This window comes from Stenella coeruleoalba (assembly GCF_951394435.1).
Source record: "Stenella coeruleoalba genome assembly, chromosome: 15".
Taxonomy (NCBI): domain Eukaryota; kingdom Metazoa; phylum Chordata; class Mammalia; order Artiodactyla; family Delphinidae; genus Stenella; species Stenella coeruleoalba.
The window spans coordinates 65,756,915-65,778,369 of record NC_137161.1 but is presented as its reverse complement, the minus strand read 5'-3'; the positions used below and the strand labels follow the sequence as shown (position 1 = coordinate 65,778,369).

The 21,455-nt window shown below is 47.7% G+C and overlaps 1 protein-coding gene across 1 annotated transcript; it reads left to right on the top strand.

The window, feature by feature from the left end:
• Nucleotides 1-5,014: 5,014 nt before the first annotated feature.
• On the top strand, nucleotides 5,015-19,664 carry GP2 (glycoprotein 2; the record flags this gene model as incomplete). Its single annotated transcript, XM_079944935.1, has 10 exons — nucleotides 5,015-5,102; nucleotides 7,599-8,039; nucleotides 8,884-8,994; nucleotides 10,184-10,401; nucleotides 10,895-11,043; nucleotides 12,463-12,708; nucleotides 13,600-13,762; nucleotides 14,711-14,795; nucleotides 15,993-16,037; nucleotides 19,375-19,664. The coding sequence occupies 10 exons, from the start codon at nucleotides 5,015-5,017 to the stop codon at nucleotides 19,431-19,433; spliced, it is 1,605 nt and encodes a 534-aa protein (XP_079801061.1). The 3' UTR covers nucleotides 19,434-19,664.
• Between the last annotated feature and the right edge of the window lie 1,791 nt (nucleotides 19,665-21,455).

The following is a 21,455-nucleotide window of genomic DNA, read 5'->3' as shown; positions in this document are numbered from 1 at the left end:
TATACTTTGATTCAGGTACAAGAGAACATAAAGAAAAACAAAAACAAGGGCCAAAGGCAAGAGCCAGGAGGAAAAAGCACATCAGAATCTATCCTTTTGTCCCTCTGTTCCTTTCCTTTTCCTTTCCTTTATTTTTCTTTCTTTTTTTTTGCGGTACGCGAGCCTCTCACTGTTGTGGCCTCTCCCGTTGCGGAGCACAGGCTCCGGACGTGCAGGCTCAGCGGCCACGGCTGATGGACCCAGCCGCTCCACGGCATCTGAGATCTTCCCGGACCGGGGCACGAACCCGTGTCCCCTGCATCGGCAGGCGGACTCTCAACCACTGCGCCACCAGGGAAGCCCTTTCTTTCCTTTTTTGCTTGCTATCAGATAGTTATTCAACTCAATATTCAACAGAGATTTTGAGCATAAATTCAAGGCCGGACGCTTTTATAGGCAGCAGGGAAACTGACAGTGATCAAAACAGAGCCCTTGCTGGTAAGGAGCTTATGTTTAAAAGGGGGAAACATGTAAACAATAGCTCTGTGATATGTCAGGTGGTAACAAGCACTCAGAAGGGAGGGGGTGGGAAATGAGGGTAATAAGGCAATGAGGGTGTTATTTTACATAGGATGCTTGAGGAAGGTCTCTCTGATAAGCCGAAACTGAGAGAAGTAAGAAAATGAACCAGGGAGATATCTGAGGAAGAACATTACAGGCAGTGGGCCAGCAAGTGCAGAGGCCCTGAGGTGGGAACTTGTGTCTTTCCACCAAGCTCTCAGTGAGACTTGGGCACCATAAGTGTGAGGCATTACACACAGGAAAGGGTCTTGAGCATACATACCGTGATTTCTGTCCATTTGTTTACCCAGCAAGTACTTACTAGATGCTGATTAGAACTGCCAAGACAGGATCCAAGTCCACAAAGATCTTAGGGCCTTCAGAGGGAGACAGATACGTTAGTGGGTAATTGAGTGTGACCGTAATCAGCCCAGAGAGGCCTAGTAGCACAGAAGAGTAGCACAAGCAAGTCTGGGGAATTTAGGGAGGACTTCCTGGAAGAGGCAAACCTGAATGCTAAGCAGTAGGAGGCTGGGCACAGAGTAATCCAGGCAGAGGGAATAGCACATGGAAAGGTGTGGAGGGGGAAGAGTTCAGAGAACCACAAATAGGCTGGCGCATAGAGCATGTGGGGAAAATCTGTACATGAGATGGGAGCTGTGAACAGGGGTCAGATCCCAGGAAGCCTAGTGTGTGTGGGGTAGGACATATTGCTGAGAGGTGACACTGTGGCCTCTGGCTGCAGGGAGATAACAGAATCAAAGGGGACAAGAACGAAAGCAGGGAGACCCATTAGGCAGCTGTTAAAATCACCCTCCTAAGAGATGATGGTGGCCTGAATTAAGACTGATGACGTGGGGATGAGGAGGAAGGACAGGTTCAGGAATATCTGAAAGATTGATGATTATTGGAAACGTGAGGCTGAGGGAGAAAGGAAGGAGCCAGATTTCCAGCTCGGGTGACCAGGTGAGCAGTGGTACCATTGGTTAAGATAGGTTATACAACGAGTAGGGTGAGATCTCTGGGAATTGATGAGTTAGGATTTGGACCTGCTAAGGTTCACGGTGCCTCGAGCATCTCAGTCCAAGTGGAGAAGTCCAGCAAGCATCTGGGTAGGCGGATCTGAAGTTCAAGGGAGTGGTCAGGGAGGGAGATAGAGATTTGGAACTCACCAGCCTGTGGATGGTACTTGAAACCATGAGATAACTTGACACCTCCCAGGGAAAGTCCGTGGAGTGACAAGAAAAATGGGACCTACCAGCATTTTCAAGGACAGCTGGAGGAAGAGAATAATTATGATGACAATGATAATGATAATGATAGAGCACGAGTATCCAGAGAGGTAGAGGAGAATCAAGAAAACAAGTGGCACAGGGGAGTCAAGGAAATACAGAGCGCCTGAAGAAAGCAGTGAAAAATCCATTGACAAGAGGCCAGAAAAAATGCCCAGTGGACTTGCTTAAGAGGTGACCTGAGCAGGGCAACCTTAGCCATATGCCTCAGATTGAAATGGAGAAGTCAGAGACGGATGGAGGAACTGACTTTGAAAAGAAGAAAGATCACCTTATCAGAAGTTGGGGAGGGACTGGAAAATGGGGGTAGATATTTATATGTTTCTAGGGGAAACACAAAGTTGAGTGAGGTCAAGTGTGATGACTTAAATTTTCTTGAGGTAGAATGCAAGACACCTGCTGAGAATGGAGGAAGTGGGGAGAGTAGGTGAGTAGTGATGGCTGCAAAGACTGTTTAAAAGGATGGAGGAGGTTGAGAGTGGCCATAGGGGAGACTAGGGGGGGTACCTGGCCAACATGAATGGATCAGTGGGCTATTTTGTGGGCTCAGATGAATTTCTGAATCCGGCATTTGTAGTTGTTATAAATTTCACATTTAGGGGATTCTTCTCCAAATGCACTAGGAGTAGAGAAGGTGGCTTGTACCATCTCTTCCTTGTCCATGTTGAGGTTTTCCTGAAAGGTGTTACCAACGCCAAGACCCCCCATGCTCCCCGACCCTGTAGCCTTGCCTCCTTAAAGAGGCCCAGAGTAACAGAAAAGGCAATGGCTATTTATTCTGCTAAAGCTGTGACCCTTTTGTTAATTCTGTAATATCTACCTTGCCACAAAAGCCAGGTCCAAGCCTGGAATTTAAAAGTCCAAGGTCTTCAGCTTCCTCTCAGTTTTCTACCTTCCAATCTCTAGGGTAACCCACATGCCAAAAGGTTCTTCTGATGCTTATTTTGTCCGAGGGCAGGGGCTATCCTTTGCTAGCCCGCGATTCACACATCTCCACATTGGCCCTTCCCAGACTCCTCAGCACCGAGCATCTGAAGTTGGGTAGATTCTATGGGCCAAAAATCAGAAACACCCATCCCCCCCTTCCTTCCTTACTCCCTTGCTCTAACTGACTTCAAGCTGAGTGGCATCCAGACAAAAGCAGAAGTGTTTTAAGGTGATTAGCTAGGAACACAAGGTACAATTGAAAATCCCTTGAGCAAACAAGCGTGTGTTTGATTTCTCTCCACTTCCCTTTGGATGTTAATCCTTTAATATCCAAATCCTTCCTTTTGATTAGCATTTGGTTTCTGGTGATAAATATGGTACCAGCTTCATTGGTTTATCGTGAGGATTATATGTGAGAAGTAATGGGTGCAAAGCACTCGGAGGGGCCCAGTGTGTTCAGCCTTCAGTACGTGCTGCTCCTGTTTATAGAGAAGCATTTGCATGAAGGAGGGACAGCTGGGGGGATGGGGGGAGAACAAAGGGGCCTTCCTTCACCATCCTTTGTGGTAAATTGTTTATCTTACCTGCACCCAACCAGCCCAGTGTATGCCTGGTAGGCTAACTCCAGTCACACCTCTGTACCAATCGTGGAGAGCCACATGGGTGGGAAACTGCAATAAAAGGAAGGTCCACAGCAGGCTTGCGTTCCCATGGCCAGAGAAGGAGGAGGAACGCTCTGTGTTCTCACTTCCAGGTAAGTCCTGCTTCAAGCCCCAGCAGTCTTTCTCCTGATCCTGGGGGCCTCCCCCAACCCTTGACTCACTGGAATTGCTAGGGCTGCTTGTTTCTGGAAGCTTTCAGAACCCAGCAAGGAGTTTGCACCCTGGCCCTTGTCGAGGGCTCCAGATATGACTCTATGTCCAGTTCAGCCATGACTCCAGGCACCTGCTGGCTGCTCCAGGGCTAAAGGTGCCCCTCACCCTTGTCCCTGGACACCCCACCGAGAAGACAGGCCTCTACTTGGGATTTTTTTTTTTTAATATTTATTTATTTGGTTGCACTGGGTCTTAGTTGCAGCAGGTGGGCTCCTTAGTTGCGTCTCATGGGCTCCTTTGTTGTGGCATGCGAACTCTTAGTTGCAGCATGCATGTGGGATCTAGTTCCCTGACCAGGGATCGAACCCAGGCCCTCTGCATTGGGGGCGTGGAGTCTCATCCACTGTACCACCTGGGAAGTCCCTCTACTTGGGATTTTATCTCTAAGAATTACCAGTCCCGGGCGCTCTCTCATAACAGATTCACGCTATCCCTTCCAGAAACAGACCTCTATCTTCAACTGAAGTCTTACAGAGGCTGTACGAAGTTATCCAAAGATTTTTCCATTTGAGGAGAGTTTCCCAGAAGAGGAAGTGTTATTTATTTGAGTGCTGACAGGCTCTTCACAGCTCTTTGTTTCTATCCACTCCCTCCCCATTTATTATTCATTCATCCCTCAAACCCCTATCGAGCAACTCTTGTGCGTCAGACACTGTGCCAGGAGCGAGACTGGGCTCAGTCTGACATGGTCTCACAGACATCTACACACACAGAGGACACTTTGGGCTCCTTAGCACAGTGCCTGATGCACAGAACTGAGAAAGGGAAGCCGTTACTTTTGTCGGTAGGTATTCATAGCACCGTCACCCACCCCCCTCCATCCAGTCTCCAAGAGCCACTACCTTGACCTGAGTAGGAACTACCCTGAGACCTTCTAGGACATTCTGCAGTCCTGGCTGGCTCTAAGCTTGCCTTTTGTTCTCTTGCTGTCAATCTCACCCACTTGGCAAGTCTCCTGTTCCTGTTATACTACCTCCTTTCTTCAAGTCATACCTGCTTTAAAGCAATACAGCCCTTCATGAAGGAAGCCATCGGTTCATTTCTAAGAATATGGGCCTGAGCAAGCTATTTCACTTCCAGCACAGTGCTTACACACAGGAGGGGCTCAATAAGTATTTCTGGGATTAACTTACTCTGAGTCTCAGCTTCTTCATCTGTAAAATGGGAGGAATAATAATACTTTCCCTGGAGGGTGGTTTGGTGCCTTAAATGAGCTAAGGTATGCAAGGGGCTTAGTACACGTGCTAACTGATGTGAGTTCCCTTCTTACCCTTGCATGCACCCAAGGGAACAACCTCTGTCTCCTTGATCGTATCTGGGTCTCTCCCTCCCGCAACGCCCCCCGCTGCATGGATAATCTGCGGGCCACTGAGTGACCGCATGTCTCAGTTCATGGGAAGGATGGCTCCTGTCCTGTGGCTGGCCCTGGCCTCCTGCATTCTGACCCTGGCATCTACAGAACAGCAAGGTGAGTGCTCTGCTCACCTGGCATCTCAGACGCCCTGCAATACCTGGAGAGTGAGCAGGGAAGTGCAGAGAAGGTGCTTCGGGGTCACTGAGGAGACAGGGGCATGACTAAAGCAAAGGTTCAGAAGCCGAAAGTCGAGGGAAACAAGATGAGAGAAGCTGGAATCAGTCACAGTCTCTCAGAGAGCCAAATCAGAAACTCTCCCTCAAGGACAGTGGAAGCCAGTTAACATAACTTCCCGTGCCCGGATGTGGGGGCGATCAGAGAGCCCGGGGTTCACGAGGACACGAATCACCCAGGCACTCTGTGCCTTGTTTTGGCAAGTGCCTCTCCTTCGTCTGAGTCAGTTTGCTCATCTGTAAAATGAAAGGACTAGGCTTAGTGATCTCTCTGTGGTCCTTCCAAAGAGCCATGGATTGGGCATCTTAGATGCTTGTAGGAAGGGTTCTCAGGCTCAACACAAGGGTGAACATTTCTGCCCGTGTCACCTGTGGAGGGGGCTAGAGGGACTCAGCTCATGGCCTCCCTTGGGAAAATACAGTGTGTGCAGGAAAGAATCCAAGAATAACAAGTGCAGTGACTCCTTTCCTTAAAACAAGCATGTGCATAAGCAAGGCTTGAAAATGTCTTTTCTAAAAATTCCCTCTAATGTGACCCCAGCTTTGTGGGGATGGACAGAGCCTTAGCAATCAGCGCATCGGTGCTGGGCACACAGTCACCCATTAAGTAGCTTGTGCATCAGGGAAAAAAAAAAAGGGATGTGATGTGACCCTGGTAGGATATACTTAATTCACCATTAAGGCACTCACACTGTTCAACATATCAGAACTAGAGGAGAGAATTAGCTTAGACTACCAGGCCCCAGGTGCTGTGCGTGGCATTTTGCACCTACTATCTCATTTAACCAGCCAACAATCCTTTAAAGCTTTATTTTCCCAAATGGGGCATGCCTATCCCGAAATGACTGTGAGGGTGCAGAAATTCTTAAAGAATTTTTGGGGACTTCCCTGGTGATCCAGTAATTAAAATTCTGAGCTTCCACTGCAGGGGCCACGGGTTGGATCCCCGGTCAGGGAACTAAGATCCTGCATGTTGAGGGGCACAGCCAAAAAAAAATTTTTTTGATAGCTATATATACTTTTCTTCATGGGTATTAAACAAAATAACTAGTACATCATACCTATGGTATCACAGCTATTATTCCTTAGGATGAAACGAATTTATAAAGAGAGTCATTGAAAGAAACACATGAAATAAGTAATAGGACAGGTGGACACACGTGTGGCAAACGTCATGACCTGAGGCATGGGAATGGATGAAGTTTGGGCATCATTAGCTCACAGGTGTTGTTTTGCAGAAGGGTCTCAGGGGAGTTAAACCATCTGCCAAGGTCACCCAGTCAGCAGGCACAGAGCTGGGTTTAAACCCAGACTGAGCAGCCTGTTGGCTTCCTCCGCCCCCCACCCCACCCCTGCTTTACTTGTCTGCCTCTTCACGCATCACAGTCCCTGAATCTGTTAAAAGCCATGAGATCAGCAATCAGAAATGGTCCTGTTAGCCCAGTGGGGGGTAATTTTGCTTCTCAGGGGACAATTGACAATGCCTGGAGACAGCTTCGGGGAGGAGTACTCCTGGCATCTAGTAAGAAAAGCTCAGGGACGCTGCTAAACATCCTACAGTGCCCAGGACAGCCCCCAGCACAGAATTATCCAGCCCAAGCATCCACAGTGCTGAGGTTAAGAAACCTTGTCTTAGATCTTCCTCTACTGATAATGGACAAATGTCTATGATATATTAAGGAAAAAATGCAAGTGGAAATGGACATATATACACTACCAAATGTAAAATAGATAGCTAGTGGGAGGCAGCTGCATAGCACAGGGAGATCAGCTCAGTGCTTTGTGACCACCTAGAGGGGTGGGATAGGGAGGGTGGGAGGGAGACGCAAGAGGGAAGAGATATGGGAACATATGTACATGTATAGCTGATTCACTTTGTTATACAGCAGAAACTAACACACCATTGTAAAGCAATTATACTCCAATAAAAATGTTGAAAGAAGGAAAGAAAGAAAGAAAGAAAGAAAGAAAGAAAGAAAAAGAAAGAAAGAGATGCAAGTGGAAAAAAATAAGCTCTACAACATTAAACCCATTTTTATTTAAAAAGAACTGTATTTTAAACATATGCATAGAAAGGGTCTAAAGACTGTACAACAAATTTATGGTTACTTCTGGGAATGCAATGGACTCTGACAAGTTTCATTTCTACTTTATTCATTTTAATGACCCCGATGTTCTTAATGCCTGTAATGTACCACACAAAGGCCTCAGGATTATTCTGACCCCAAGGTGATGAGGGCTGGTGGTCAATGAATGGATCATGTTCTGCTTGTCCTCATTGGGGCCCCCAGCATTTCCAAAACAAAGTGTGTCGGGGATAAAAACGCTGTAGGCTCTGGGGTTTCTCTGTAAACCTAAGCATACTGTTACTCTTCAGGTTACAGAAACCCCACCAGTGCCAGTTCCTACAAGCAGGGCTTGGAGTGTGGAGCCCCTGGCACCCCAGAGGCGCAGCTCTGTTTTGACCCCTGCCAGAATTACACCCTACTGGATGAGCCCTCCCGAAGCACAGAGAACACGGGAGAAGACGAGAAATGTGACAGTGACAAGCACGGCTGGTACCGATTTGTGGGAGACGGAGGAGTGAGGATGCCGGAGGACTGCGTCCCCGTGCACCACTGCCAGACGGCTGCTCCCGTGTGGCTGAATGGTACCCACCCCACCGTCGGGGAGGGCATCGTTAACCGTATCGCCTGTGCCCATTGGAGTGGCAACTGCTGCCTCTGGAAGACGGAGGTGCTGGTGAAGGCTTGCCCGGGCCAGTACCACGTGTACCGGTTGGAGGGCATCCCGAAGTGTGATCTGAGATATTGCACAGGTGAGGGGAACAGGGCTACCCGGTGAAGTGCCCAGGGTCAGTAGAGAGAGTGGAGCAGGTCAGGAGGAGACTCAGCAGAACAGCCTCGACTCAGTGCCTGTCAGTTATTGCCCAATGGGAATGTTGCCCAAGGGCTGCCAGACCTTCCAGCATTTCAAGTAAAGCCAGAAATTCAGATCTGAAGGTGAAATCTCCCGGTACGTCTATCCACGTGTGTGGCATGATATTAAGAACTCAGACTCATTGAGGTTTAGGTTTCACTTGGGCAGTTTAATTTAACTCTCTGAGTTTGGGTTTTCTGAGCTGAAAAAAACGGACAATGGCAAAAATGACAGCAACACAGCATGCATTACAGTGCCTCTGCTCCTGTTCTAAACACTTGAAACCATTCATTCCTTTAGTCCTCTCCTCAACTTCATGAGACATGCACTATATAGTTAGTTCAGATGAGGGGTCTGGGGCACAGAGAGGTTCGGCAGTTCTCCCAACATCACAGAGCTGGAATTGTGGCAGAGCCAGGTTTGAGCCTAGCACCCCAGCTGCACGATCCAAATGCTCAACTGCTGTGCTACCCCCACCCCCATGTGGTCACCGCGTGAAATGAACGAGCTAATGCATGGAAAGTACTGGGAACAGCGTCTGCCTTGTAGTAAGAGCACTAGGATGCACCTCCGAGGTTCTCACCTCACTGGATTAGGAGTCGGGAAATTCGAGTTTGAGGCTTGACCCTTCCACCAAGCGTGGCACAAGTCTTCCGTGCCCTGTAGAATGACAAGGTTGGCCTTGGTGGCCTCAGGTCCACCCTGCTCTGCATCTTATCCTCTTCCTCTGCACCTTACCCCAGACCCCGCCACCACGCAGCACAACTGTGAGAGGACCTGCCGCTCCAAGGAGGAGTGTCGCTTCGTCAGCGGCACCTGGGACTGCTTCTGCAGACAGGACCTCAATATCTCCGGTGAGCGCTGGGATTGGGCTGGCCTAGTGGGCAGGGCAGGAGGGAGGGAACTTCAGAGGGTCTGGACAAGGTGTGGACCAGAGTCAGTAGGGATGGAACTGAGGTCAGGGGATGAGAGTGCATGAAGCCAGTGAGTTTGCAAGGATTGGGGGCAGGGATGGAGCACGTTTCCAGGTCAGCCACTGGACCGTGGCCTCAGGAATGAGTGGGCTTGACCCATGAGGACAAAGGAAGAGAACTCTGCAGGTGTGGAAGTTGTGTCCAAATATCTGCAGAGTCTATACATGAGGAACAGGGGCAGAATCCTGTGCCAGTCCTGGATTGGCCAGGTGGGGCCTGGGGCCTGGGACAAGCCACCTACACTCTCTGAGCCTTAATGTCCTCATCTGTAAAATGGGGATGAGATAATAATAAAAAATACCCACAATGCAGGGATTTTATGAGACTTCAATCAGAGCAGTCCAAATGGGCAGGCTCTGGAGGTGATGTTTTGTTCATCCCAGTAAGTAAGCAAACACAGTCAGGTGACCCACGGGTAGACATGCCACAGATGAGCCCTAAGCCCTGGGTGGGGATTGGATGAGCTTCCCGCTGAGATGATCTCCTTCCCTCCGAGACTCTAACAAGGGCCTCCGACGCTTGCTTTGGGCACAGGCCTGCTTTCCTGTGAGCACACTCCCAGTCGCTGCAGACGAGAGAGTGTTCTAAGCAGAGGGGCAAGAAGGAGCCCGAGTTCCTCATCTCTGGCGACAGGGGTGTCCTTCTACTCCAGATGCAGGGAGGGCACGTTTCACAGGGGAGACTTAGTTCCTGCCTTCAGGGAGACAGAGAGGAGGGTCACAGTGTCCCTCTTGCATCAGCTGTACCTTAAGTAACTTTAATTCAAAATAATCAATGTACCATTAAGCATATTTTGGGGTGACCTGCTCTGGGGCTCAACAGGAACCAGACACGAGAACCTTCATCAAGCCTGCACACAAAATGCTTGGAAAGCTTGGACCAGGGGCATCTCTGCCAACTTCGCCTACCACAAGCCTGGGTGTGAATCCCACGTGGGTCCCAGGCCCCCTCCAGTCTCCCCAGCCTCCCGTGGGCAAGGTGGCTTTGCCAAAGGGCAGAAAGTGTGAGCTCTGCCCGCTACTTCCAGGCTTCTGCCCACTCTACCTCCCTCCCTCTCCCAACTTTCCAGATGTGCACAGTTTGCAGCCCCAGCTGGACTGTCAGGCCAAGGAGATCAAAGTGTCCCTGGACAAGTGTCTGCTGGAAGGCCTGGGTTTCGGGGACGAGGTCCATGCCTACCTTCAGGACCAGAACTGGAACTGCAGCAGCATGATGCGAAGAGAGGAGAACAACTGGATATCGGTGACCAGCCCCGCAAAGGCTGGTGCCTGCGGAAACATTCTGGAGGTGAGTGGTGTTTATCCCACTGCTGCCAGAGTGCGGGAGCTGGGCTGGTGGGGCCTGTCTCAGTAACTGGGAGCCCTTGGACAAGTCGCTTAGCCTCCATGGGCCTCTAGAGGTATGTGAGCTTACACACGTTTGTCCAGGAGAGAGCTGAGAATAGGTTTGATCTTAAGCTCAGCAAATGTAAGTTCTGATTATGATTATTTCACTTAGGGATGAGGTGGGAAAGGTTCACAGAGGACCAGGCATGGTGGTTCCTGACTGTTCCCAAGGGTCAGCAATTTATTGTTGTAGTTTTTGATCTGGGGTCCTCAGTCCCCTTCCCGTAAAGTGTCAGTGCCACAGCGGGAGGAGGCCCATTGCCTCCTTGAGGTCAGAGGGCAGGGTGTCAGCTTGACTGACAGCATCAACTCTGGAGTCACACAGACCTGAATCCCAGATACACTTGTACCCTCATCCACATAAACATACGTGTGGTCTTGTTTTTATGCCAAAGAGAAACCAAACCCATGCCATCTACAAAAACACCCTCTTCTTGGTCAACGATTTCATCATCAGAGACACCATCCTCAGCATCAACTTCCAGTGTGCCTACCCGCTGGACATGAAAGTCAGCCTCCAAACTGCCCTGAAGCCCATCGTAAGGTATGGCACTGACCCTTACTTACCCTTTGACCCGTAACCCTGACTGACTTCACGACATCTTAGGACGTCCACAGGATCCGCCCGCCTCCTCCAGGAGCTTCCGTTCATTCGCTTGTCCACTCCACAAATATTTGTTGATTATGTATGGGGATGTTTGGCATGAACAAGGCAGGCATCGAATATTTTGTGGATATTAAAGATTATTACTATGAAACAATACAACAACATGAAACAGTGTTAATTAAATACGCTAAGGAAGGGCTTCCCTGGTGGCGCAGTGGTTGAGAGTCCGCCTGCCGATGCGGGGCACACGGGTTCGTGCCCCGGTCCGGGAAGATCCCACATGCCGCGGAGCGGCTGGGCCCGTGAGCCATGGCCGCTGAGCCTGCGCGTCCGGAGCCTGTGCTCCGCAACGGGAGAGGCCACAACAGTAAGAGGCCCGCGTACCGCAAAAAAAAAACCAAAAAACAAAAAAAAAACGCTAAGGAACAAAAATGCACAGCAATTTCATTTATCTTGAGGAAGAAAGGCATTAACAACTAACTATATCAAAAATTATTTACAAGTGAGATGCACGCAGTGTGGGGTAGGCTCGGAGTGCTGTGGGATCAGGGAGCGAGAGTCCCTGACCTAATCTTGGTTGGGGAGCACAGTTGGGGGCAGGAAGGCTTCCCTGCAAATGTGGGATTTAAGCCAGATCAGCTTTGATTGGATAAACAGCGCCTGTAACTCACCAGAAATAGAACCAAATAGCAATTTGGATGGAATTCAATTTGGGCAGGGGCTTTTGTCTTTTGTTCACTGCTGTATGGCTGTGCCTGGAATGGGCCCTGTTGAAGGAATTCCTCAGCATTCCTAGACTTGCTGGGGGTCCTTCTGGGGGTATCAGAAACCCAAGGTGCCCTTCCCATTCCCTTATTGCCTCCTGGGCTCACAGAATGGCAGAGTTAGGATTAGAAATCTTCTGGTTCAATTTCTAGATTTCAGTCTGTAATGTGTTGGGGCCCAAGGTTCATAAAAAATAAACATTAAAGCCATTTTATTTATCTTGTTAAAATTGGTGTTTCATTGAAGATTATGGGGTGCAGGGAAGAGGTCTGCTGCTAGAAACTGTGAGCCCACAGAACTGGTTCCAAGCCCTATTCTACAGGTTAGAAGACGGAGGTGTTCTTTGAGTGAAGGAGGTATGTCTGCTCTCTCTTGCAGGGAGAATTTGTAGGAATCCTGGAGCCAGACTCATGTGTTTGTCAAGTTTAGAAGGTAGTAAATGCTTGATTTAAATAACTGATTGAATAGTTCATTTAGGAATCAAAGATATGCCTCTGCCTTCATCACCCAACACAAGTGTGGGACTTGATTGATTTTGTTCTCACTGGTCAAAACCTGAAGTTTCCATTCTTGTGGTTTCTCTGTTTTCAGTTCCCTGAACATCAGTGTGGACGGGGAGGGAGAGTTCACTGTCAGGATGGCCCTCTTCCAAGACCAGAACTACACATCTCCTTATGAAGGGTCTGCAGTCGTGCTGTCTGTTGAATCCATGCTCTATGTGGGCGCCATCTTGGAGAGAGGGGACACGTCCCGATTTAACCTGGTGTTGAGGAACTGCTATGCCACGCCCACTGGAGACATGAATGACCCTGTGAGATATTTCATCATCAGAAACAGGTACCGGACAATCTGGGGTTATCTTTTGGCCTAAATGAGGTTTGGGGTGGAGAAGAATGATCACCTCATCCCTGTCTGGCAGTTGGGTAACTTGGCTTGCCTCTTTTGGAAAATAATTTGGTATTACATATGATGACCATACCCTGTGACCCAGAAATATCACTCCTGAGATTGTAGCCTTAAAGGATTAATACAAAATAGGTGGGCAGGGTAAAGAAATGCCAATTATTTTTCATTTCAGTACCTTTTATAACGTTGGCGATAGGTTCATAATTCAAAAACAGGGGACTTTTATACAGATGTTAACGCTAACTGAACAACATGAAAATAGTGTAACTGTTATGGGACAAAATATTATTGAATATTGTTAACTAGCAAAAACAAAGGGAAATGCATATCTATAGATCATGATTCAAACCGTGGTAATAATACTAGTTAACATTTACCATAGAGTTTAGCTGTATGCCAAGCACTGTACTAGGCAGAATATAAGGATTATCTCATTAAATGCTCACATCAACCCTAGGAAGTGCATATTCCTGTCCCTACTTTACAGATAAGAAAAGTGAGGTTCAGTAAAGTAATCGGCTCACGATCGCTTAACTAGAAAGTGGGTTGGGTTGGAATTTGAAATCAGTCTGTCTCGTTCCAGGGACTGTGCCCCCCCCCCCAACTTAACCGTGTGGGCTTATGGGTAACATTGTGGAGGAAACCTGGAGGAATAAAAGTCTGTGTTATAGGTTGGAGAAAACACTTGGCGGGAGGTGGGGAGGCTCTTTAATTCTCTCCGATGCTATTTTTATACTGGGTACAAATTAAAGATGCAGCCAAGGGCCTCAGGCCCCCTGAGTTGCTCTAGAAGTTAAATCCCTGTGCCTGTCACCCTCCCAGCTGCCCAAATAAACGTGATTCCACTATCTACGTGGAAGAGAATGGGGTGTCATCGGAAAGCCGGTTCTCAGTTCAGATGTTCATGTTTGCTGGAAATTATGACCTAGTTTTCCTGCATTGTGAGATTTCTCTCTGCAATTCCCTTAAAGAGCAGTGCCAGCCGGTGAGTATCTCTTTGGACTGAACAGCTATTCAGTGCCTGACATGGGGCCTGGTACCTCCATATATATTTATTGGAATTATGGATGGATTGAAAGACAGGAGGGAGGAAAGGAGAGAGGAAGGGAGAAAGGGAAAGGAAGTTAGATGGATGAAGAGATGGAAAGATGGATGGATGGGTGGATGGATGGAAGGGAGGGAAGGAGAAAAAGAGGAAGAGAGGGACAAAAGAAGGATGAATGGATGTACTTTAAGCCTCCAAAAGCCCACAGGTAAGCAATCCTTGTGTCCCCAGGAAGTATATCAGATGAAAGAGCCTGTCCTCTAGGTTTCCTTGGCCCAGGACATTTTAAATGATTTTAATAATAGTTGACTTCTTTTAGTGCTTACTCTGTGTCAAGCACTGTACTAAAACTTTTATATGCCTTATCTAATTTAATTCTCACAGCAACCCTTTAAGTAGATTCTTTTAGCAACCCCATTGTACCTATGAGGAAACTGAGCTCAGAGAGGTCCCTTGCCCAAGGGCCACACAGCTAGAAAGTATCAGAGCTGGGGTATGCCCTGGCTGAGGTGTAACCACAGTGCCCATGCTCTTAACCCAGAGTTAGCACTGGCTGCTAAGAGGTGGCATTTCTTGAGTGCTTGCTATGTGCCTGTGTGCTGCAGACATACTTCCTTTTAACCTTCACAACCAGGAAGATACTATTTAATAATAGTAGACAGGTATAGTCATCTGTCCCAAATGAAACAGCTAAAAGAGGAGAAGAGATTCAAACCCAGGTTCATTTGACATGACAGTGAGAATTCTCTAGAGAAAACCAGACATCAGAATTAGGATCATAGAGGGGGTGGGGCTCCATGCTTGGGCCGGAGCTGCCCATTGCAGAAGCAGCCTGGAGAGGAACGTGCCTTTACATTTTGACATAATGAGAATTCTCCATCCCCACAGTCTTGCTCGAGAAATCAACTCCGCAGTGAAGGAGTGGCTATTGACCCAGCCCGTGTTTTAGATCTGGGACCCATCACTCGCAGAGGTAAGAAGTGGCCACGTCCTAGTGATAACACCAGCTGGCCAGGTGCTGACAGTTAACTGTAGATGCCTGGGGTCACCAACCTAACACCCCAGGGCTTTTTCTGCTTCCTCAGTGCCCCCCACTGGTGAATACATCTTTCCAGGAGATGCTTTGGGTAATGATAATCGCTTTTGCCACATGTGCTGTGCGCTAGAGATCAGGCTAAGCTCTCAGCATGCACTGACTCACTTAATCCTCCCCAGATGCTTCCATTTTACAGGTGAGAAACTGAAGCTCAGAGAGATTAAGTGACTCACCCAAGATCACCCACTCACGAGCAGCTGGAGTTAGCGCTGAACCCAGCTCGGTCTGATTCCAAAGCGTGTGTCCTTTGCCTTTTCCCTCCTGCCAGGTCCCCATAACTCAGTCTAAGTCCTAGACCAACTTTGTTTTCTGAGGAATGACTGTGTTTCTCAAAATCCAGTTACAGTGTTCTGGGGCATGACATAGGAGAAGCTTTCCAAGTGCTCCTCAAATTTTCATCCCTCCATCCCGTGGGTTAGCAGTACCTGTGGTAGTTAGTCATGGTTTTTATTCACACTGGAATGGCAGAATCAAGAAATCCAAGAACGTGAAAACATTTTTTTTTGTCCTAGAGAAATTAGGATGCAGTAACACTAATAACAGTAATAATAGTAACGGTAATAATAATACTTTGTACCTGGCACCATACCAAACACATTTATATGCATTGTCACATGAAATGTTCACAACAGGCTAAGGACGTAAGCGCTATTACCACTTCCATTCTCCAGATGAGTAAACAGGCTGTCTCCTGAAGAAGGCTCTGCCTGGAATTGTCCTGTCCTTTTATTGCCTCATGTGTTGTCATAGGGTAGCTAGGGGAGGGGGGAGGAGGTGCTAGGAACTTCCACTTTGCAACCAGACAGACTGGGGTTCAAATCCAAGCTCTTCCGCTTACTGGCAGACATTGCTGAGCCTCAGTCTTCTCATCTGTCAAATGGGGATGAGAACAGTTTCCTCACAAATCTGTCAGGAGGATTAAGTTTCACATGCATGATAATAGATGCTTCCACAATGTGGATTGTCCGTGACTGTGATGGCCAGGTCCAGGAGGTCTTGGAGCAACTATGGCTACAGTGCCACAGTCAGTGGAGCATGACTATGGAAACCCTCACCTTCTGCTCTTGTCTCCAGGTGCCCAGTCTCTTGGTGTCATGAGTGGAACCACCAGCACTGCAGGTACATCATTTTCTCCTGCCTTTCCCACAGCCCTCCCTCCCAACTCTCCCTCTTTTTAATTCAGTGAATATTTAGCTATAGCCTCTTCTACGTGCCAGGCCCTGTGCCGAGAACTGTGGACCGTGATATAAATCAGACCCCAGACTGGCTCTAGAGATGAGCTCTCACAGTGCAGCAGGAGAGCCAGTCATTAGACAGGAAATGTTTGTTGAGCACCTACTGTGTGCTAGGCTTTGCTCTAGGCAGTGAAGTTATAATGGTGAACGATATAGGCCAGATGCCTGTCCTCATGGAGATTGTGTTCCAGTTGAGAAATAGATAACAAAAAGTTAACAACGTAGTTTAGAAACAGAGGAGAGTGATGTGATAGAAAATTACCAGCATGGGTTAGGGTTAAATAACCGCCTTAGATAACACAGAAGTTTATTTCTCTCACACGTAAATGAAGTCCACAAGGCAAGCAATCCAGGGCTAACAGGGCAGCACCATGAGGTCGTCAAGGATCCAGACTCACTTCCTATGGATAAGGGAAGGCTAGCTCCTAATAAAGAGAGGCAGGCTCTGAGGGCATTGGTTCCGGGCGACCAGAAGAATCACAATCCTTAGGAGCCTCTATCCAGATGATCTCATCCCATGTTGCTCAGTCCCCAGGTTTTTCCAGCCAGAGCGCTGACATCGTAGCAAAGCTGCCTAGACAGACCATTCAACCATCATTTAAGCTTGGCAACTATATTGAGTCCAAATTTGCTCTTCAACTGTATCCACTCTCCTATTGGCTGTAGATAAGGGCTTCTTACAAGCTAACTAACTACCAAAGAGACCCTCTGGCTCCCTCACTTGGCCCTAACAATTAAAACTCCTCAGTTACTCATCCTTCTGCAGTAGGGCATTACTATAAAGCAGTAATAATTAACCAATTCCAGTTCCCCTGTACTTGAAGGCCTGAATCATTGTACTGGCCAGAGAATTCCCCCCTCAACAGGGACTTTCTCTTGAGTCACTAATTGGTGAACATTTTAGCAATTATTTTGCTACCTTATGATGGGAACTACTCATGCCACACATATTAGTTGGGATTGGGTTCTAAAAAAAAAAAAGAATCCAGCCTCCTTCCATCTCACCCCTCTACCATCTTTAGGTGTGGCCATCACCTTCATGGTCCAAGATGGCAGCCAGAGCACCAATCTTTATATCTAGGCCAGGATTGAGGGAACTTGGAAGAAGTCAATGACTTTTAAGGAACAATCCTGGAAGCTGACACCTTATACCTCCACTTACATCTCATTGGCCAGTGCTTAGTCACATGGCCACACCTAGCTGCAAAGGAAGTTGGGAAATGTAGTCTTTATCCTGGGTGGCCATGTGCCCAACCAATGTGTGATGGTTCTGTTACCAAGATAGGAAGGAAAATGAATATCAGAATGGATAAATGGTCAGAAAATTTTTCAGAGGAGGTGATATTTGAACTAAATGAGAAAAAGGAGACAGGTGTGCAAATATTAGCAGAATAAGCCCTGTAGGCCAAATGAACGCCAGTTGCAAAAATGAGATAGGCATATAAGCAGATAAATCACAAGCAAGTAGGTAGTGCAGAAGGGGCACACAGAAGAGTAATTAACTGTACTGGATAAGGTCAGGAGAGAATTTCTGCATGTGTTAACATCGGAAAGGGCTTTTGATGGATGAATTGGAGCTCAATAGGAAGACAAATCTAAGAAATGTATTTTGGCCCAAAGGGAAAGCAATGCTATTAAGATTTCACTATCCCCCAAAATGGCCTATGCTGGTGAACCCAGACATGAAAAAGTTCTACCCATCCTCAAATCTCCAACTAGATAACAGTCTAAAAGTTTCCAGATAATCTCAAGTTGTCCTCTCCATGCTCAGTGCTAACATTCAGACAACACTCAGAAAAGCAGTGCTCATTGGAGAGGGGGGTTAGAGCTCAGAGCAAAAGCAGCTTGAGAGCAGGGACCTCAACCTCGTTCATTTCTTCCAGTCCTTCAGGTTAGCACAGTGCCGGGAGCAGCCTGGCTTCCCAGTAGCCTTTGCCAAATTGACTAATTTCTCGGTGGGTAGTGGATTCTGGAGCCTTCTGAAAATGGAGGGAGTTACTGTGACCTGGTAGCAGAGACCCACAAGAGGGCACCTATGGTTTCATTGCTTGCTATCTCCCACAAGCATTTTTGATGTTTTAGAATTCATAAAACATCAACCTATGTTTCGTAATTATAAGCTGGTTGTCATATACTAATATGTTTCTGAAAATTATGATATTCTTCTCCCCCTCCCTCCTAAGGACATCAGCAAGTTACTCTGAAATTTAGGGGATAGAGAGCCGTTATCATCTGGTATTGGGTGGAGGGGGCGGTGCATGCCTCTCCCAGGTCCTCAAATATGAGGCAGCTATGATCCAGGATCCAAGCCCTTCTTTAACCCTGAGTATACAGTAATGTTTAGAAGAGATATGAATCCAACCTCCCAGATCTTAGAGTCTGATTTTCAAAATCAATACTTACATGGTGTTTACCATGTGCCAGGCACTGTTCTAAATGCTTGCTATGAGTTCACTCACTTGCCTTACAAAAATCTCATGCAGTAATAGCTGCTAGTAATGTTTCTATTTTGCATACAGGGAAATTCAGGTTTGGAGAGCTTCAATAACTTGCCTGGGTCTGCACAGCTAGCTGCAGAGCTAGGATTCTAAGCTAAGTAGTCAAGCAACAGAAGTAGTGCTTTTTAACCTCCCTGTCCTTCGGCCTCTTCAGTATTAGTCATAGTAAGTAACGCTAGCTGCTGTAACAAACAATCTCCATCTTTCTGTGCTTTTATACAACAGTTTATTTCCCATTAAATCGCTGGAGGATGCAGTTCAGTGCCTTTGCAGTCATTAGGAACTCAGGTTCTTACCTTCTGGTAACTTCTGGCAACTCTACTGTCCCCCACAAGTCCTCTCCTGGATCCTCTGCTTCTGGTCCCTAGATGATGGATGAGGGAGCAGGGAGAATTATGTAGGAGGTTTTAAGGACCGGGCCTAGAAGCAGCTTCTACCCACATTCCACTGGCTAGATTCAGTCATATGGTCCCACCTACCTGCAAAGGAGGTGGGGAAAAGTGCCTTCCAGCATGCTCAGAGGAAAATGAAGTTTATTTGGTGGTGGTGAGACAGCTTTGCCTCTACCACATGGCCCTGTGCCACCTCCCAGGGGCTATAACCCAAAATAAATATTAAGGATACTCTGCCTTTGTCATCCTTGTAAGACAGAAGATAGGGATGCCACCTCATTTTGGCTGCTGAATTCCAAAGCCCACCTGACAGTCCTCTCTTGCGTTTCAGTGTTCCTGGTGGCCTGGCCCATGCTTCTCCTGCCTGTCCTCCTGGCTGGGCTGTTCTGAGAGCTCAGCTGGCATCTGGCCTTGAAGCTCGTGTTCTTCCCTCTGGCGATGGCTTCCAGTCACCCTTCAGCTCTGCTGATTCTCTCACCAAATCACATAGACAGTCTCCAGGCCTGACTACGTTTTGAGAAAAAGAAGAGTTTCGCTTGTTTAACACTCGCAGTGCCTTTGTATTCCTTTTTTTCTCAGGTGGGTGCCCTGCCACCTGGCCTGGCCTGACTTCCTCATTCATTAGCAGGATCCTGAAAGCAAATTTGCGATGTGCTTCTGTGGCTACAAGTATAGCACACGTTCATAACTTCAGGGAAGAGGGGCTATGTCAATGGGGGGAAGGGGCGAGGGAATTGCTTGTAAAAAGATGCCTCCCACAGACTTCCCAGACACCCCCTGTTCTGACTGCCAGTAAATTGAACAGACCAATGTTTGCTTTCACCCCACTTCCTCTGGTGTACTTCCATCCCGGTTTCAACAATATGCATGGGAACATGTTGTAAAGGGGCCACTTTTGGAGACCTTGTTCTGGGGAAGACTGGTGCCCATTGCTCCCCTGTCCCCCACCACACTGCAGACATGCTTTGACATGCCTAAAACTACACAAACCCCTACCCCTGGGACCTGGATGCTAGAGGAAATGCTCAGTTTGGGTGCAGAGATGCTGTCACCCCAGAGCACACCTCTAGCTGTAAATAGTGATGCCCTTGCTCTGAAGGGTTAAGCAGGGAGTCCCAGTATAAAATGATGCATCCGTTCTGCCATGGGGATGTAGCAGCAGAGCCTGGGGGATGGGTGAAGTCCCTTTCTGGAAACCTTGAATGAACCCTCACAAAGACTCCATGAAGATGCCACAGATAGAGAATGCCATGCATGAGGCCTCTCCAAGCCAGCCTCAGGGAAAGTGACAGGATCAGGGCTAGGCGACCAGAGGCAGAGCCTATTCATCTGCCAGGAGGAGACTTTCCAAAGTGCCACGTTGTTCAGAGATGGTATGGTTGCAAGAAAGAGAAACTCACTCCAATGGACTCAGGCCAAAGGGGAATTAATTATAAGGATATAGGAGCACCAAGTCCAAGGACAGAAGATACAGCCGACTGCACAAGGAGAAGCACGAGAAACTGAAGTTTGTCTGTCTCTCCACCTGTCACTCTTCCTAGAACCTTGCAGCCCTTACATCTGCTTATCTTTGTGTGTTCCCTTCATTTCCCCCCTCTCTCTGTGAAACTAGCTTTACCCGTTCATTCATCATCCTTGATTAAATATGGACGTTGCAGCTTCGTATCACTTCTTAATTCAGAGACCACAGAGACCAACTGGCATCTTGGTATTCCACATCCAAATTGCACCCGGGGAATCTGATTTCCCTGTGGGTATGAATGCTTCCCCTGGTCCAATCATCGAGGGCAGGCGAGCGGGCTCATCTAGCACAGAGCCAGTGGGGACGACCTGAGGGGGCAGGTCTCAGATAAATGGCGGTGTTCCTTGGACAGATATCCCAAAAGACCACTATGATAGTGGCTTCTTTGAAAGGGGGTTTCCCAGGAGGAATTGCTTTCTGTTTCCCGGTAAGTTAGAGGATTCACAACTACTGTATTCCAAGGGAGGTGTCATGCTAGGAATGGACCTGAAAGGAGGTCAGAGGTCCTAATCTTTCCCCTCTCTGAGGCTCATCTTCTCCCTTCTGTAGAAAAAAGGGGCTTGGCTAGAGCCAGATTCACAACATCTATAGTGGAGCTATTTCTTTAAGTACAAGTCTACATGAACATCCAATATCTAGAGATTAAAAGCAAATAGACTCTTGTTGATGTCAGGTAGGGGGCTTACATCTTCCGTTCTGTGCTGCCCTCCTCAAACCCCCAAAGCAACTCCATGATAACCCACAGGGTTACCAAGGGCAAAATTTTGGAATTCCCTGGAACATACAACCTCTAATATCCCTTCCGGTGTGAAGCACATGGGATTCCACTTAACTAGACTGACGCCCTTTGTCTATCTGTGTGTCTAACATCTATTTATATATCATCTATC